This window comes from Halichoeres trimaculatus, unplaced genomic scaffold, assembly GCF_033239565.1.
Source record: "Halichoeres trimaculatus isolate MK-OKI-2021-1 unplaced genomic scaffold, fHalTri1.1 fHalTri1_scaffold_4, whole genome shotgun sequence".
In the NCBI taxonomy this organism is placed as follows: Eukaryota; Metazoa; Chordata; class Actinopteri; order Labriformes; family Labridae; genus Halichoeres; species Halichoeres trimaculatus.
In genome coordinates this window covers 20,268,137-20,287,701 of record NW_027437182.1, presented here as the reverse complement: position 1 = coordinate 20,287,701, position 19,565 = coordinate 20,268,137, and the positions used below count along the sequence as shown (strand labels likewise).

At 39.6% G+C, this 19,565-nt stretch overlaps 2 protein-coding genes across 6 annotated transcripts in view; both read right to left on the bottom strand.

The window, feature by feature from the left end:
- Positions 1 to 7,259, bottom strand: part of slain2 (SLAIN motif family, member 2) — a 29,926-nt gene extending 22,667 nt beyond the window's left edge. For all 3 annotated transcript variants that reach the window (XM_074668099.1, XM_074668100.1, XM_074668101.1), the window contains exons 1-2: positions 6,528 to 7,259; positions 662 to 804 (exon numbers count right to left, since the gene is read on the bottom strand). In XM_074668099.1, coding sequence (XP_074524200.1) covers positions 662 to 804; positions 6,528 to 7,012 — 628 coding nt within the window. In that variant the 5' untranslated portion in view covers positions 7,013 to 7,259. The remainder of the gene's footprint in view (positions 1 to 661; positions 805 to 6,527) is intronic.
- Positions 7,260 to 8,088: 829 nt separating this feature from the next.
- Positions 8,089 to 18,801, bottom strand: anapc4 (anaphase promoting complex subunit 4). 3 transcript variants are annotated; one of them, XM_074669091.1, is made up of 28 exons: positions 18,503 to 18,801; positions 17,601 to 17,734; positions 17,413 to 17,518; positions 17,157 to 17,289; positions 16,992 to 17,066; positions 16,879 to 16,905; positions 16,749 to 16,793; positions 16,552 to 16,636; positions 15,633 to 15,740; positions 15,374 to 15,544; positions 15,207 to 15,271; positions 15,062 to 15,104; positions 14,914 to 14,990; positions 14,726 to 14,826; positions 14,574 to 14,625; positions 14,385 to 14,440; positions 14,196 to 14,242; positions 14,052 to 14,108; positions 13,592 to 13,648; positions 13,415 to 13,508; positions 13,173 to 13,270; positions 12,555 to 12,616; positions 12,413 to 12,451; positions 12,218 to 12,319; positions 12,054 to 12,131; positions 10,642 to 10,809; positions 8,701 to 8,824; positions 8,089 to 8,436 (listed from the first exon to the last, which is right to left on the bottom strand). In XM_074669091.1, exons 2-28 carry the CDS (start codon positions 17,706 to 17,708, stop codon positions 8,194 to 8,196), a joined length of 2,421 nt encoding a protein of 806 aa, XP_074525192.1. In that variant the 5' UTR covers positions 17,709 to 17,734; positions 18,503 to 18,801; the 3' UTR covers positions 8,089 to 8,193. The 3 variants fall into 3 exon arrangements, with proteins under 3 accessions (XP_074525192.1, XP_074525191.1, XP_074525193.1); XM_074669090.1 differs by having other exon boundaries at positions 17,601 to 17,715; XM_074669092.1 differs by having other exon boundaries at positions 17,601 to 17,710.
- Positions 18,802 to 19,565: the final 764 nt, after the last annotated feature.

The following is a 19,565-nucleotide window of genomic DNA, read 5'->3' as shown; positions in this document are numbered from 1 at the left end:
AACAGTTCAAAATTCTTGCTGCTCCATTTGTCGGAGAAAGACTGAACAGGTGTTGAAGACACATTCATACCTCATGGAAGCACTTTGTCCGCTTGTTGCTATTTTGGTTGTGATCAGACTCAGAGAAGTCGGACAATACAACATTCTTAAACTTAAGCTGGGGGGCACCTCAATTTTGACTTTGTTTGATTCCTCTTAAGACCACAATGGTTGATTTAATACACATTGAAGAAACATATTGTAGCCTTTTTACAATTTGAAATATTATAACAAAGAGCTGCAGAGTAAAGTCAAACTACTCTTATCAGTGAGGTGTTTGAAATGCAGTTTTGAGTCTCTAAAAGTTTCCCTTTCAGTGCTGCTTTTACAAAACTCCTCATTTCTGTCAAATTTCGGGGCATGCTGGCCTGAGGAGTCAGTGCTGTAAACGTGTCTCCCTGCTGTGCCCGGGCACGTATGCTGTCTCACACGTTACCGTTTCCCTTCTCAAATACAGATCTACAGTGAGGATTTTCTCCTGTTGTCTTTTAAATCTGAACTCAAACATTCAAAAAAAGAAGTTGGTGTATGACTCTTTTGTTCCTGTTTTCATTCTATCTACTGGTGCTTCTGCTGCTGCTAAGTTGAGACTGTGTGTGTCATGTTTACTGCTGGTGTTTACCTGACAGGGTGAGATCCAGTCTGTGGATAAGGGAGCGCTTGGCTGACTCCATCTCAGGACTCGGGTTGTCGAGAGCTTGGCGGCACCACACAATAGGACTCTGGGCTTTCTGCAGGGGGCTGTTCAGTTTCGCCTCATAGAGCCTGGAATAACATGTACAGCATGCACAGTTAATGCCACATCCTGCATGTGCATAACAGAAATACAAGCATTAATCACACGAATGAAGAGTGTCTGCTTTACAATAACTGACTTTGACAGCCCGTGTCTATCATACCTCATATGTGATGTGACCCAGCAGCCCTGACAGGAAATGGAGGGGATAAGAAGTGTGTGGACTGGATTTATGACAGAAAACTGTGAGGATGAGGACAGGTTGAGTCCACAGGAGAAAATACTCGTAGAAGAGTGTGCTTGTTGAGATAGAAAATTACTATTTGGTTTAATTCAGATCTTTTATATATTAAACATTTGATGCAGCTAAAAAACAAAACAGCAGTTAAAATGTGACTTACAGATAACTTTCAGGCTTATAAACAGACAGATTTTGGTAAATCACTCAGACTAGCCTTCTTCATTTGCAGTGACCCTGACAGCAGAACAACAAAACCAGATCCCCTCACTGCAGGAGTCAAGCATTTCAGGCCTTTTCCTCTAATTTCTTATTAATCTATAATCTTACCGTTGCAGGATTCTTTTCCCCCCAATCTGTGTGTTCTGGTCTTTATCCAGCAATTAGGAAATGAAACTCTTAGCTCCTGCTGCTGCAGCAAACTTTCAGAATGAATCTTTGTCACTGGCCCAAAAGTCATCAGGTTCAATGCTTAGTCAGAGGTGTTCATGGAAACCCTCAAACCCTCCCACTATGCTTCAGGACAGCGCTCAATCAATTTGGGATTTCTTGATCAAAATTAGTTGTAGAGGAGAATATTTGCAGATTACTGGTATGGTGGAAGAAAGAGTGTTTTTGTAAGTAGCCCATTATTATGAGCAAGTAAATCCATAAAACTAGTAATAACATTTCATGCCCCACTACCTAGACTGGGTAGATTTGATAAAATACTGAGAAATGTGGTTTAATTTACAATAAAAGACCCCTCACATGACCCTACACTTTCAAAATCTAATTCAAACCTTTTCAGACCTTTCAAAATATCCCTGTTGAGTGTTTTGCAAAAAAACAGTAATAATAATATAATTGCATTTTGGAAAACAAAGACTAATATCTAATCTGTTTGATGTAAGCTAGAGGATAAATTGATTATGTACTTGTAATAAGATTCCATTATGCAGCCAAAGTTACACAGTAAAAAATATAACACAAGAGTGATTCTATACCTAGGGGTATGCTTCATGTCCTTGGGATTAACTCATCAATTTACTAAATATTAGTTTAAAAAAACAACCAATTTTACAGTGGGTCATTTGGGTGATATTTCACTTTCATTTAATCCAAAAAGCGAGCAGGTTCCAGAATTTTTTTAACTAAAAATGCAAATTATGTATTGGAATTTGCAGTTTTTGTGTTGTCCGATTTCTCAAATGTCAAGTTCGCGCTTCAAAATTCACACTAGAATACGCGTTTGTGAATATCATTTTCAGTATTATTTGTTTAAAGTAATCATAAAAATATGACAAAGTTGTTTAAATATTACTTTAAGAATTCATATAGATAAAATAATTGGAACTGAAAAAATTCCTCAAATGATTCGAAGTACTCGATTACAAAATTTACTCGAGTAATTTTCTCCGCCTCGAGGAATCGTTTAATATAAAAAAAGATCAAAGAGTGGTATTTCAAATAGAGCTGAGGCCATATCAAGAGAGTTTTCAAACCCCTCAAGCTACCTCTTATACAAAATAGCAACTAGCAACAAATCTAGCTTCTTTTCTGGAGTTTGGAGACTAATGGGTCATTCTACAAAACGGGTGCCATTTGGGTCCTCAACATTTGATGAGATGTACAAGGCACAAAAAATGTGTCAAAGTGTGTTTACAGATTTTGGAGCTACCAAAGCAAATGCACTTATTGACATGCTGTATCAGAAAATTCTATTTCTTAAAGAGAAAAACTTTCATTTGAAAAATAACTGCTTTTTAACTAAACAAAAATGTATTTTATCCGATTACTCGATTACTTGATTACTCGATGGGGCCATGTTCACGGTCTGCAGTTACCACAAAAAAACAAAAAATTGAAAAAATCTCAACTGTGTTATCCATTACAAAATTTAATGTCGTAGAGACACGTTTGTCCTGTCAACCGTGTTACATGTGATTTTTGTGCCACAATTCTTTTAAATGTTGTCTAAAACTACAACTACAACTTTTGTCTGTAACATGGCTGAAAAAATTGTGCTCCAATTTTTTTTTTATTACCCAAATATTTAAGAATTCATTAGAGCTTGAGCTTGCCAACTAATGAATTAAGTACATTCCGTGTATATCATTCCCAATCAAATAGAATATGAAACAAAAAAGCACATGTTTTTTTTCACTTTAATGTATAAATGAAATGTACCCCTAATTATGGAATCACTCACAAACTAACTTCAACAGCTACAACTTAGTGTTTCTTCCTGTTTCTTACAAATGTAGGTTTGTTGTCAACTTTGAGGTAAAGCATAAAAAGAGAAGAGAAGAGGAATCTGAGTCAGCAGCTGTCAGCTATCTTGCAGCCATAGTGGAAGTCTTTCATGATGAAAGCACAAACATTAGAGGCAAAGGCGGCCTGTGCAGAGAAACGTAAGCTGGAAATGTGGGACTGCCTGATTTTCAGTGTTTACAAACACGATGCTCGTCATTCACGTTCAGATTGGGGCGTAGAATACCCACTTTGTACACACGCTCCAAAAATGATTCCTGTCATGTCCACATGCAGCAGCAAGAGTGTGTGACAAGCACCTATTTAAAGGTAGTGCGCTGCTGCAGCTTCTAAAATCCAGTTTAGGGCTAATTCAGGGATTACAGGAGTCTATGACAGGAGCTGGCAGGAGCTCCGCACTACACAGTAATCCCAGATATCAATCTGATCCACAGGGCTGACAAACAGCCAGGGCATAATGAGACTAGCTCTGTTGAGCATGAGTGAGCAATGCCTGAAAGTCGTCTGATGTGGAAGGCTCAGTCGCTGGCACAGCCTCAGTGCTGCCAGCAAAAGAGGGAAGACGCTTGTATGAGCTGAGTCTGAACCGAGTATTAGCTAGCTTTGTTTGTAGCACAAGAAAGTGAAATGATTACGATTCACCAGGAGATACGCCCGAATGCTGCTTATTATAGAGTTATCATCCTGGAAACCGCCAATCAACCAAACCCTCCTAAGACATAAGAAAAGGGCTCTACCTATGGAGAGCCCATAATTATGTTTATGTCCAGCCAGGGGCTGCTTCTGTAAAAAAAAACAACCCAGCTTTCCTCCTCCATGGGGCCACCAAGCAAGTCTAGATGTCTGACATCTGCCGTGAAACTGCCCTCAGTGTGTGACTCTGCCGTGTTGAAGGATTTCCTTGGGTTGGAATGAGAGAGAGAGATTTAGACAGCAGCACAAATCCAATCATACTCTCGAGTTTCAGGGATTACACTTACACAGTGTGTCTATGCAAAGCCACCTAACCCTAAAAACCTTAACTGCTCAGCGCTGGAGGAAATAATACCAACACAATGTGCTGGAGTGGATTAAAAACGGGAGTATGTCGAACATGTGGCCTGTCAGGATGATTGTGATAACAAAGAGAGCATGATGTCATCCTCAAGAATCTCCACATGACTCTTTTCTATTACTGATGGCCATTGTTTGCTATCCCTGTTTGTTGATGCTGACATGGCATCTACTCCTGCATGATGAGAGGATTTCAAACACTTTATTCTCACTCTGCTGCAGAGCGATGGTGGATGTTTGCCAACTGTTGTGCTAATGGGAAACTCAGAGGAGGAATATAACCATGGCTACCTCTCCCACATGACTGCTGGGCAGGACTTTCAGTTTTCACTGCACACACTGATCTCCTGCCATCACTGCCAGGACAAGCCAAGCAAATCTGCCACATCACAAGAGCAAAACGCTTCAACAGATGATCGGGGAATTCAGGGTCCTGACAGTTAGGAGTTTGAGATTCAGGGGCCTGCTGGCGAGTCTGTAAGGAAGGTATGACATAATGGATAGAGATGTGCTATGACAAAGCATGTCTGTTATGATCATGCAGTCCCAGAAGAGGCTTGGCGTCGCCCACATGACCTGCCAAACAGCATCATTCAGTCAGTGAGACGCCTCCCTCCTTCACTGAGTTCAGAGGTTGTTTAAAATTAGAAAGCAGAGTGTGAGCTGAGGTCAACAGATGTTTAAAAAACTGCAAAGGCAAATAAAGAGAGATAAAAAGAGAGGACACCTGTTAAATTTGTGGAACAAAAAGGAACATGAAGCTAAATTTCTGTATCTAAGGTAGTTCAGAAAAAGACATGGTCATTGCTGATCATGAAAAGCTTGAAACACTAGTTTATTTGTACAGGAAGTGGAGAACTGGTTTAGTTCTTGTTTGTTTTACACAGTTTACACCAGGGAGTAAAACGTTTGCCTTGGAGAACTCTGTCGAGTAAAAAGAAGAGGTATAATAAGCTTGACTTTCAGCCCATGCATTATGTACTGTATCTGTAAGTGTTCCTTGAATTTAATCCCTCAATTTAATGTGTTTGCCATTTTCAAAGGGGGATTAGGGTCACATATGAAAAATACATCACACACACACACACACACACACACACAACGAATTCTGACTTTAAATGCAAATTCCTAACTTCAAACTAAGAGTTATGACTTCATTTATCTCTAGTATTAAAGAGGAACTTCCCTATAAAGCAGATTTAAGGGAACCTGAGAGGAACCAACTCAATGGGTTAGTAGAAAAGGTAACCATATGCTGACTTTGTGTGTGATTGAAGGTACCCAGAGAAACTCTGGTTTCTTGTTTGGTGAGTGTCATTCCAGGTCAGACATCACAGCATTAGATCTGTTAACCTCAGTACTATGACCACTAAAACCAGGCCAGCTTTCTAACAGCTCATGGCAAGTGGTGGACAAACCAGTTGTGTCCACTCAGTGAAGAACTGATGACACAGACTGGCTGTGAAGTCTGGAAATCTCTCAACACAACCCTGTCACTCATCCAGGGGTGTGTCCAGACTTTGTTTACCTCGGGGCCCAACTGGACACAGATTCATGCATAGGTGTGTGTGTGTGTGAACTATTATCATTAATTTACCAACTCTTTTTCTTCCCACAGATGTTACAATACTGTGTACATTTTTAACTTGACAAACTTTGTGTGTGTGTTTGTGAGTAGCAACATACAAATCTTCTACAGTTAGTTCTTTTAGGACTCAAAAGTGCATGAGTTTGCTTGTATTTTTTGATGTCAAATTTGTCTCACACACAGCCATCTACTGACACAGGTGTCTGAAGCATGATCCTAAAGTTAAAAGTACCAACATAAGAAGTAAAGTTATAATCAATAGGAGTATTTTACAGCACAGTCCAATTATTTGTTTTAAACACGTCCTCCAGTCACCCCTGTTAAAGAGGATATCTGATTATAGTTTAGGACTTTGTAGTGGCCATGCCCCCTCTGAACACGCCACTGGTGTCAAAATTTAAAGAAACAAGTCTGATAAAGCTGAAACTCCCACAGATATATCCACATATCCCTAACGATTTTTTTCTAGAAAGATACTAAATGAGACTGTTGATGCCAGGCGATTGTCTCATAGTAGCTGATGTACAAACCAGCTGTGCCCAGACAATTAACACTCAGAACTGATGACACAGACACGGCTGTAAAAGCTAGAAACCCCCAAACACAAGCCTGACACTCACCAGCTGTCCTCGTCCTCATGAAGACAGTCCATGTCTTCCAGGTCTAATATTTCCACTTCGTCAAGGATCGATGTTTCCCCTTCATCTATATATCCCCCCGAGGTGTCTGAATAAAGTGAGTTCATTCTCGGCAGAGAGGGGGAAGCCGATGCCCCCTCAAACTCATACGCCCTCCCAAAGCTAATGCCGTCGTAAGACAGTCTGGGGCTGAAGGAGCGGTTGTTCTCCAGCAGCCCACCGTAGCCGCCCGTTCCGACGAACCCCACCCCAGGGAAGCCGGCCAGACCGGCTGCCATCCCCGCTGACAGGGACGAAGAGTCATAACCGGCGCTGAGGGGTCTATGGTTCCCTGACATCCCTCCTGACGACGACAACATAGTAGACCTACTCCGGAGCTGCTCATTTTGCTGTTCGAGTTTCTTCACCAAGTCTTGAAGCTTCCGCACCTCCAAGTCCGCGTTGATATTTGAGTTGATATCCTCCATAGTGGCTCCTCAGCCCGACGAAAATATGCAGTGGTCTGTGGTTTTTCTAGACGTTTCTCTGCTGACAGTCTCCTGGTTTCTGTTAACTTCACTCTTCTCTACGTGTTGAAAGAAGACACTTTGGTGTTATACCGACTTAGACAGATCAACACCGTCATCTTCTCCGGTTTGCTGTGCTCACGGGCAGGGTTGAGGCCATTTTCATAACACTCGTCACCAACTGTGAAAGACCAACAGGCGGCGAAGAGCATACGTCACCACGTCGAGGCGGGAGCGAGCGCGTAACCAACACCTATTTCCACGTGCACACTTTTATGGCGTCAACTACCCATTCATTTATCCATTTTCTATCGGTGCCTATTCCAGTGGGCCTGGCCCTGTCATTGACTGGTGACCAGTCAATGAGAGGGCTGACACAGAGAACACACAGAGACAGACGGACACACTCACATGAGCATGCTTTTTGACTGTGCAAGTATGCCGGAGTATCCCAAGAGAATCCACGAATGTACGGGAGAACATGCAAACTCCACACAGAAAGACACATTTTGCCCTAACCGGGATTCAAGCCGATGATCTTCTTACTGTAAGTGCTTAACACTTTATCACCGTGCAGCCTATGGACCATAGACTGTGCTAAGGACGATCAACGCGAAATCCGGTCTGATTAAAATTCTTTTGTTTTCAACACTGGGTCTGTTACTGTGTTATAGCTTGTTACAACGAAAAATAATGGGTCACAAATTCAGAACAATATCTCCTTTTATAAAATGATGTAAATTTACTTTTTATTTTAAAGTTATCAAACGGTGTTTGACCAAATAAACCTTTTCAAAGTCCAAAAAAGTGTTTGTTGTTTTATGATTCAAAGGTTGAACATAAGTCTGCATTACTCATTGGTACACCCAGCTATTAATCTACTTATTACTTGTTAGGAAAAAAAACGTATTACTAGTCAGTTTTTTTCGCTATAAGAATAAAATGTTGGCCTATCGATTCCCTCCAAATGTGAAGAGAACAGGGAAAAAATGTTTTAGAAAAAAACAACAACAACAAACAAACAATACAAACCTGTTTATTTTCATACACAAACATGACTTTGAAAGCATCATAAAGAAATATTTTGCAACAAGCTAAAGCTGGAGCTTTGCCCCATGTTTATGTGGCCTATTTTTTCAGTCCTAAGTTAGTTCAAGTGCTTCCTCTGACTCTAGACGCTCCTCAGTGTCCTGAAGCACATCAGCTCCTTGCCTTCCAGCTTCATCTTCGGTCTCAGCCTGTTCTTCTACTCCCTGCCCTGCGCTGCTCATCGTAGAGTCCAGCACGTCTTGGTCAGCAGTCGTGTTCTGGGACTCAGCTCCCTCATCATCTTCATCTTCAACATCCATCTCAAAAACACGAATGTGTCGAAGATTGGCACTTAACTGCAAGGAGAGAAAAACTTAACGCTTACATCCACTACATTCACTACAAGCACTGTGAGGAGTCATAAACTGATTTTAAAATAGTGTCACTCTCACTGACTCTCATGACTCACTGTCATACTGATGCCTCTTCAGGACCCTTGATCATGGCCAAAAGCACCAGAACAAGCAAGTGAACTGTTCTGAATAAAGTTATTACTTTACAGTTCTTTTTTAAACAAAACCCCCCACATGAAATATAAAAATGATAAGACATTCACTCACCACACAGGCTATTTTGCGGATTCCATTAACGGCCACAAACTGAGCCTTCATGCTCTCCAGTTCACGCCACTGATTCCCCAACACCAGGCTTTGGTATGGGATGTTGCTGCTCTGCTGGTCCAACCTGATGATACAGGTTAGATAATCATTATCTTTAAGGGAATTTGGATTTTTTCAAACTTGTTCCTCATTTTTAATTTATGACACCCAATGAACTAATCAAGTGTACAGTACTATATACAATATGATAATGTAATATACTATAATACTTGCAATTTCGTTGTACTTGTTGCAATGACAAATACATTTCTATGCTATAAAAAACTTATTTTTAATGCATCTATAAGATTTCTGGTTACCTCAGTGGACTTGGAGCCATGAGTTCAAACCACTATAAGGTAAATGGTGAATAGACTGTATGTACATGAGGCTAGCACTATGACCTTTTAAAGTGCTTTCATGCTTCACGCCCACACATTCATAATGTAGTGATGGCAGATACTGTCAGCATTTTAGGTTTAAAGTCAATAGTGTAAAGTGCAGGAGCTACAAACCGTTAACCTTTCAGCTGAGAGAAAGTCAACTACTACTGAGCAGCAGCTGCCTCACACTGTGCCTTAACGCGTACTGCTCATAATAAAACATTTTGTACCAGTGAGGATTTAGGAGCTACCGGTACATTGTTGTATTGTAGTAAGGCTCTTATCTGGCAATGGGCAGACTGTTTCATGGCAGAGATAAAGAGCTCTAATGACTGATGTTATGCAATTAGGCAAATGGATTGAAACACAAGGTCTGGCTATCTGGCTGCACAGAAGACACTCTGTCCAAACAGGAAGTCTGCTTTCTTCTCTCCTGAGCCCAATACTGAAATATTTCTAGCTCTAAATGACTGAAAGGTAGCACATTTTTGAGAACCAGCAAATTGCTTCAGCTAACACCTGTGAAACTGTGCACAATTGCTAACCCCTGCAGGCAAATCAGTCTGATCAAAGTATGTGTGCTTAAAGTGCTTGCTCTTGCTAGGGAGCCTCAGACAGCTCATTTAACATTACAAAAGGAATCCTGACTGAGGTGAACACTTTCTTAAAGCAGAAACATCACTCTCCTGAAAGCAGCCAGACCCTGTAAACAGAAAATAGTAATGTAACTCGGGGTTGCCTCAGTCCATTAATTTCTGTCCATTTGTGACTTTGGTGGTTTGAGCAGTGTTGATAACGAAATCTAAGCAAGTGTTTGTCTCACTTTTTAGAAAAAAAGGCTTCTTAGATTTAATATGACACACACATTCACCTGATTTTTTCAGAAAAAGTCATTATTCAAGCAACGTGTCAAGCAGTTTTTTCTTACCACAGTGACATGTGATTTTAAGCAAGTGTCACTTTTGTCTTAAAGTATCTTGAAATACAATTTTTTGGACTTGTTAGGCTAATGTAGCTCATCTTTAGTAAAATAGGATATTTTCTCTCAGGAAAAAACACTTTTTTAGATTTCAGTGCTGTCTGTGTATCAAAGACTAAGAAACAACTATACTCTGTAAGGTAAATTCAAATCAAATTGCGTTGTAAAGAAAAATGAAGCTGCTGTGTCTAGAGTCCAACAAAGCAGCTTAGCACAACGAAAAGGTCAATCACAGCAGGGATTTTTTTTGTAATATTGTCAGACACTCAAAATAAGTTAAGCCTGCTAGTGGCAGAGAAGAATTAAGCATTTTGGCAGATTTTCCTATAGGTATTTCATTTCAGCCATTTCAGGTGGCTTCTCGCTTACTGAATGAAGCAAACTTAAAGTGAACTTCCAAACTACCAGTCATTCAGACCCTCAAAAACAGGTCAAATGAGGCCCATGTTTTACAATTACAGCTTTTCAAATATGACTCAAACTGTGCAATTAGAATAGACCCTCTTAAAGAGCAAGTTCTCTTACCAAGTAGAGACATACCTCATGTTTGGCTTCCATTTGAATTCATTTTCACAACTCATTGTAGAGGCAAGAGGAACCTGAGCCAGAACACGTCTCTTGCTGTGTTCATCTGATCCTTGGAGGACCACAGTGAGCATCTCATCATCATAGAAACGCGCATCCAGGCAGCTGTATACACAATTTGGTCTAACAAAAAAAAAAAAAAAAAAAAAGACAGAAATCATGGTGAGTCATGAATGACACGACATGTCCCTAAAAGTGAGGCCAAAACATTTAGAGCCCCCCTTCCTGACCAGCTGCAGTACAGGTCAAAAGGCCATATTCTGTATTAACAAATGTTTCTGAAATATGGTTTCTGATATAGTAGGTAGTCCTTATGTTGATTTATCTTGAAGGGGTAACTTTCGTTATTGATGCTATACGAAGATTGACAGTTCTATGGAAAAATAAGGTTCCTCAGGCACCAATCTTGAAAAGTAGAGGAGAAATGGAGACAAACACTTACACAAGAGTAATTAAATTGTCCATAACTGAATATGTCTGTTAAAAACTGGCAAAACAGTCTGTTCTGCTGAAATGCTGAACCACTGGGATCCATGGGGGTCATTAGTAAGTTAAATATATGTTTTACAAAGCCAAAAGGGGTAGGACTTTAAAACCCTATTTCCACCAAGCAGTCCAGTTCAGATCAGTACGGTTTGGTATGGGTTGGCTCGGTTAGGCTTGGTCCTGTTTGTGTTTCCAAAGCCAACCATGTACCCTTGTGGTAGGCGGCGTGTAAGCTAGATGCTGACAGCTGCATCAGTAACATAATAGCCTGACGCTATAGCAGCGCGGCAGTGTACCCTGCTAATAAATTCAGCGAAGAAGAAAACGTGACACAGTGAATAAAGCCCAAAGAAGACATCCAGCATTTCATCCTCTTGTGATTGACCTGTGGCTCTTTGATACAAAGTGCAATCAAGCTTTGTTTCAGAGAAGACTGTGTGCCACAAGGAGAAATGCAGCCACCGTCACATGGTAAGTGATGATTCTTTCGACCAATCAACGGTCTGCAGTGTTGTAGCTCCACCTTTTGAGAGTGGATCTGTTTAGTCTGGCACCCCAACAGAAGGGTGCCAAAAAGTGGGACGGCTCGTCTCAGTTATTTGGGGATCTGTCCGGGGATGAGTCAGTGGAAACGCTGTAAAATGCGTGCCACGCCGTGACGAGACGAACCAAACTGAACCACTTGGTGGAAACGGGGCGTAAGACTGCAGCTCACTCTCTGGCTCTAAATGATATCAACAGCACAGTGTGTCAGAGCCTATCATGGGGCTGCTTTGGCTTTACAAATTAACAAGAGATTGAATGTATTACTTGAATGAAAATATTTGCAATTTGTCACTTGGTAAAAAAAAGAAATTATTAAATCAAATAAAGGCACAAACTGGGCTGCAGCAGCATCATCCTCTGTATTCTCCAGATGGTGGCTGAGGTTGATAGACATGACACTGTTGGAAATCTGTCTGTGGGTGCAAAATTAGCAAAATGGTTAAAATCAGATTTATCAAGTAAGACATCTAATGACACTCTCAAAGCGACAGAAATGTACCTGTTTGGGTCTGTTGGTTTGCGTAGCAGGTAGAGCTTGGATGGTGAAATCTCTGGCATGCAGAACAAAACGTAGTGCATTTTGGCTTTCTTGTCATTCCATCTTTAGGAAAGAAAATAAAATAAAAGGATTAGATTTATGAACCAAAGGAGAGCTACAGAGATAGCAAGAACAATGCACTGTGTTTTTACATACAAAGATGGAAGCTCAAAAAGTCGAGGAGTGTTTTCAGAGCTGGAAGGAAAAGACACATGATAAAATGAACACAACATTGATCACATTTATTTAATTGCATAATAAAGCAATGCCAATTATTGATAGACATATAATATCATACCTCTCAGGGACAGTGTAGAGGGGCAGAAAGACCGACTGTTTTACAGACTTCCCAATTACTTCCTGCACACAAACAAAAAATTTGACAAATCAATAAGTAACAATGTTTGAATACCACATCCAAAAGTCGTGTTTAAAAAGTATAATGACCTTATTACACCCATTAATACAAATTTGCCTGAAATAAAATTAAAATATAACTGCAAACATACGTGTGGAGGCTGCAGGAAAGCTTTCAATAATACTCAAAATGTAAACACTGTTAAAATAGCAGAGTGTTTAATTTAAACTTCATGAAAAAAATAAGCACCAAGTGGACAAAGTGGCTGTAAAGTTTCCCACTGATTTATGCCCTCTGATTCTGTATCCTCTATTTTATCATAATTAACAAGATGAGAATCATGTTGTATCAAAGAAGACTTTAATTCAAGCGAATGCAGTAAACCAAGTGAGAAGTAATGATCTGAGTTGGCCCCCTGCTGGCCATCAGGAGAATGCAGGTGTACCACACTTCAGAAACAAAGGAGCTAAGTGCACTTCTTTTACAAAGTACACAGTGCAAATTTTTACATCCATGATAAAAACTTTAATAATGAATAAAAGTAAAAGATAGACTTACTGCTGGCTCCTGTAGACACTGCTCAATCACATTCTCCATCATCCTCTTCACAAAGTGCAGAGACTTTTGGGGATATGAAGGAAATAGCAAAGGGCTCTCTGGGAAAAAAACAAGTAAATATTTCCTCTGTTACTACAAAGGATTTTAAAAAAATAAAAGGTTTTGAATCCATCCAAATAAACAATTTTATAAAGAAATCATTTAATGTTTTCTGCATTCTCAAAGTCAAAATGAAAGTTCACCTTTCAGATGTGTGCTCTCCTGTAAAAACTTCAGCCACTGGTTTCCCTTTGTGTTCGGCGGAGACACAAGGTCGTCATCCTCGTCCTTCAGGTACTGAAAATGTCCACATGAAAGATAAACCAGAATGTTTGACAGGAACTTAAGTTAGAAACACCTGAGGTCACACAAGTACTCACCTGACCAACACGCTCTACGTTGAAGTATTTCCCTTTACGGTCAAAGAGCTCTTCATTCTGTTGGAACAGAGAGTGAACATGGATCAGCTTCACAAAACCCTCTGCTCTGAAAACAACGCGCAAAAAAAAAAACAGAATCTATTCTAAAAGAGTTTTTCCTGACATAATTGTGACTCTTTTTATTATATTACTAAATAATATTGCAATTTCATCGTGAATCTTTATAATGTCATTCTCAAGATCTACATTTTTCCCTGTAAAGTGCCCTGAGTACTCAGTCCCATAACTATAATAATAAAACTTTTCCTCCTGTCATGAATTAATGATGGAGAGATGTGTTCAAACAGTGAGCTGTAAAAAATGACAATTGTATGAACTCAAATTGTTGTACTTGAAAAATATTGAAACTGTTAAAAAATAACATTAAAAAAGCTTCTTAGAGTCAATATGCATCTCTCACCTCACTGAAATGCTCAGACAGGAAGTCAGCAACAAAGGCGATGTCCTTCTGAGTCATCTGAGGGATTAATCAGCGTGTTAATTAAATTTACACGAGTGTTTTGAGCTCACAATTTTCTTTTTTCAGGTTATTTTTAAAGCTTACTTTGTTGAGCTCTGGTGGTACATGCTCCTCACACATTCTTAGCATAGCTGGAGGGAAACAAAACAAAGTGTGAGCGCAAAATTAATTTAAACTACATTATAAATGAACAAATAAAAACAAATGCATTTATATCTGTATTCACAAGTCAAACTCATTTATATGTATTGACAAGACACAGTTTATTCTTACCTACATACAGCCACCGGAAAAAGGCTTTAAAGTTTTTCATACTCTTGTCGATCACTCTAAACAATAAAGTAGAATAAGTTATTCTCTGTAAAGTGGTGATTCAAAGAGAAAGCAGCTCATGCAGAAACAGCTGAAACAATCACAGGACCTTTGCTAACAGTAGGAGGAGGTAATTATTTCAAAACTCACTGCAGAAGCTCATTAGCTTTCAAAGAGAAAGAACCAACAGCTGTGATAGCTCCTGCAAACAGAAAATACATATGATTGTTGATGATTAAAGAACTTTGATGATGATAACTTTCCTGGATGAAGTTTACTCATCCAGGATTAAGAAGTAATACCTTCAATGGCTTCTGAATCCAGGCCGAGGGGCTCAAACTTCTGCTTCCACAGAGACATGCCCTTCACCTCACTGAGGTGATACAACAGAGCCTCTGAGCCACTGCAAGAAAAGAAAGAAGGGGGGAACTTTATAAATGGCTGCTCAGGCAGAATGTGGAATAAAAGAGAATAATATGGCTGAACATACCTCTGCAGGTGGCTGATCACCAGCTTCTGGATGCTGGAATATGAAGACTCAATGGACTGGCCGAGCTTCTTCAGGCCCTATGTTTAAAAATGTTTTCAGTCAAATGTGTGAAATCTTATCTGAACAGCACTTGGAGACGATTTCTTACCTTGACAGTTAATTGGTTCATGAGAAGAGCTTGCAGTTCTGGGCTACAAAGGAACAGAAAGAAGCCAATGGTAAAAACAACAAGATATTCTTGCACTATCTACAGGACACTCCAAATATGTCAGCAGGAACTTCTCTATTCTCACCTTGACTGCCCCCACAGCAGAAGCTCCAAAAACTCATCTTGGACCTGAGTGCTTGTATTCTTCTCCTATAAGAGCAAAAGGGTCCACTAAGAATAGCTCTGCTCTGTTATTGTAGTAACAAACTACAAATACAAACTACTGTAAACTAAAAACTCAAAGCAACTGACCTGAACAAACTTAGTGAGGCGAAGATCCATCTGCATGAGGATTTCCTCCCAGGCCTCACACATACAGGTGAGTGAGAGGTGCAGATACTGCAGAAGTGTAGAGATGTGGGTGAACTTCCGTGCCATTCTAGTTACCTCAGGCAGGCAGTCTGACAACAAGCCTGTGTCCAACTGGAAGAAAGAGATGACTTTATAAACCAAGAGGGAGAAGAAAAGTTGGAAAGGGTTTAAGAACTAGAAATCAAATCATCACACTGACCTGGACGTAGCAGATAACTGGGTTGTTGTCAATAGATCGGACTTCTGTGATAATGGACAAAGACTTGAGATCACTGGAAAGACTCAAGTTGCGACAGGTTCCTGATACCTGGAGAGAGCAATCACATTTAGGGGGACATGAAAAAACTAAATCCACTACAGTATTCCGAACCTATCACTGAAACACTGCAATTAGGGCTGAATGATTTTGGAAAATAATCTCAATTTTTTTGGACCAATATTTCGAATGCGATTTTGCATGTGATTTTTTGGGGGGGACGTTTATCTTCTGCATTATTCACTAAAAACAAGAAATAAATCACTCTAAACTTTGACAAACAGGGCAAACGACACTGTCAGCATATAAACAATTCTTTCATGTAGACCACGCCTACACATTATGATGAAATGAGATGAACTTATGCATTAATTGGTAAGAATGGCATATCTTTAATCAACTATTACAATTACAGTAGAATATTGAATGATTGATTTAACTCCAAGCCTTGCAGATGTGTGGTACTTTTGCCAGAAAAAACAAAAACAGAATATTGACTTTTGCTGGTTTTGAGGAAGAAACAGTACCAGTTCCTATCTTACCTCCAGGTTTGTGTACATGAAACTCGTCTTTTTTTAAAGGCAGCCTTTGAAATTTGAAAATTGTATTCTATTACACTGTGATGTCGGTTTCAATTCGATTATTTGTTCATCCCTATTTGCAATGGTACTACTTTGACCTTTGGACCACTAGTGATTTATTTTGTGAGCAAGGACCTTAACCCTGTGCAAATCTATCATAACTGGCATTTATAATTTTTAGAGTCTATTATAAGCTATGCACCCAGTTTGGTCAAACACAGACATACTGACAGAGTTTTAGTCTTGTGCAAAAGGCAGTGCTCTGAGTGAAAGAGCCTTACCCCTGTTAGAGTAGCTATCTTATACATCCCATAGGCATACAGCTCCACAAAGCCAGAATCTCCCCCAAGAACAAGAATGTTCAGTCTGGAAGAAAACAGAGCGATATTCCCAAAAATGTTTAAGTTCAACAAAAAGAGGCTGTGTGTAAACTACTCAGATGTCATTTATCTGTGTGTCTCTTAGACCTTTAATTTACCTGACTTCTCCAAGTAGATTCATTATCTCATCAGACTTTTCCTCACTGTAGCAAAGAAAATAAAGATATATGATCACTACTATAAAACAAAAACAAGGGATAACAGGAACACATTATAATGTTGCCTCACCTGAAGATCTTTGAGGTTGTGCTGTAGCTGGAGTGCAAACAGAAGTCAAAACATGTTTTAATGAAATGTGGGACATATTTCTTCGTCTGATGTGCAGTTATAACTATCATTACCTCTTTGGGAGAGTTGGCAGTTTGGGAAGAAAAAGCTTGGATTCATCTTCTGAGTTGTAAAAGGAGTCAAGGGCACTGAGACATAACAACAACAAATATTTACCTCCAAGCAGACAATCAGCCATCTTGAGTTCTATGAATTGGATTCCTGAGCCTCATACATACCTGCTCTCCTCTGTCACCTCCATCCAGTGCATGCATGTCACAGGGTTCTGCATTGGAAACACGTGGAGGATTTCAGCTTTCTCAACGCCACACAAAACCACCTGCTTCGTGTCTCTGAGGCTGAAAGCCAAAACTGGAGATTTAAAGGAGAACAAAAATATCACACTGGATGTCCCCACACAGGATCCGAAAATAATAATAATACATGGAAACAAACAAACAAAAAAAATAGAAGATGTTCACAATAATTTCTTACTTTTTCCATCAGGTCTCCAGGCAAGTGCAGATATCTCCTTCCCTGTGCACTCAACGGGAGGTAAGCTCCAAACGCGCTGGAAACTAGCCAGGCGATGGAGCAGTAACTTAAACAAACACAAATAAGAAATTAAAATAACGGCGTAAAATATATAATAATTGAACAGTATAGACAGTTTTTATTCCTACCTCTCCAGTTGTATTGGCCAGAGCAATAAGATCCCTTTTAGGAGACCATGACATGCACAGTATTGGATTAGGAAGCTGCTTCTCTCCCACTTGTCGAAAGGCAGGCATGACTGTGCTACAAAAAAGGAAAAACCCTTAAAATACATAAAGAACAATTACCATTTAATTACCAAAAGCCCTATATGTTAATCTGTAATCTTATTCCACGCAAAACACACAATCAATAATCACACATCCAGTAATTCAATACTTATTCTGCTTTCTGTTTTGTCTCATAAAGGTAAGTAGCAAAGCATATGTGCATGTGTAACATAACAATATACATAAAACAAAAAGTAAATGTCCCATTGAAACTGAGAACTGAGAACATCTAATTACAACACATACAATTTTAATGACAGTTGTTAGTAAACATATTCACATGTATTTACAATGCCACCTCAGACTGAAACACTTGAGAAATTTCTGTTTTTGTTTGTTTCGGTTTTTAAATATGCTTTTTCTTTGCTGTAGCACAAATGGTCTCTTTGAGGACATGGAGGTTTACAAAGTCTAAGTTATCCATCCATCCATCACTGTCTCAATTTTTTGAATATTTAAATGTGTACGCCAGCATGACTCTGAATAATATATTTCAAAAGATACAGACTTTTCACGTTTGCGTATTTTTTCATCTTAAAGTTGGCATTTGTTGCTTACAGTTAATTGCAAGATGCTGCGTTGGAAGGAGGACAAAGTGAACATTAAGAAAAGCTGTAACTTTCGTTGTTTGTGTTCAGGTTCACTTGATTCACACGAGTCTTAATACAAAAAATATGTAATACTGCTATCATTAGAAACAGGAGCAGAAATTAAATTTCCAAAATACCGATTCATATGAACTCATGAAGCTAGACACTTACTGTTTGGTTGTCAGATCAAACCTCCTGCTCTGCTGTAAACGTTAGTTGCAATGCTAGCGGTTTTGTTAGCTGGTGACGCTAACGTAGATAAAGTCCCATGGTCTTTCCAAACGTGCAAGACATTAGAAACAGACAAAGGCCAACTATCGGGTGAGAATACATAATACGGTACAGTCAAAACACTCTGCTTGCTCTCTGTGAGACAACAATTCAGATTTCGGTCTTGCTGTCTTCACATTAGGCGGCATGCACAAGTGAGCATGACGTATTTCCGGTTAGAGCTCTGGATGGATGTAAACTTCCGGGTCTTCTTCTTCTCTTGCGTTTTAACGCAGATTGGTCCATGAAGTTGCATTACTGCCACCTTCCGTTACTCATTCTCCTGTTACTCGGTCTTCCGTTTGCATAATAATTGTGTTTGATAGTCAGTTAGAAAATTCAGCGCATTACTGTAGAGTGCTGTGCTACATAAGATTCTTGGTGAAGGACCTTGGGCGTTCAGACGCATGGGGCTTTTAAATAGTTCCAATGTAATCCCATTCGCAGCGATATTTGAACCTCGGAGCTCATGCTCCGGCCATCCATTTACTTGATTATTCTACTGCTGTGACATAGCACATGCCAAAGTATGAATTTTAACTCAGAGGGCTCCTGCAGGTGTTGGTGAATAATATACATATCTAACAACTCTTTATCAATACTATCTATTTCTATGAATGTTATCGTAATTTTTTTAGCATCATTGGCTACTACGTTTTTTCTATTACCATGACATGTCTGGGGCTCCGTAGTTATCAGATGGGTACAAAATTAAATAAGAAGCTATGTGTTGAAATCCAGGGTAGTCCATGATTATGTTAGAGGGATGCATCAAAGCTCTAATCTGGCGAATTCTGTGACAATACAGGTAGAGTCTGCAGGATTCTCTTAAAAAAAAAAAAGTTTTACAAAAACAATCCTGCTTAATCGTCTCCTATGAGCCTCTATACAAGTCAGTGTCCCTTACGGCCACGAACCCCTTCCGAACCTGTATATTGATGTTTTGGTTGTTTCGGGACGTTTC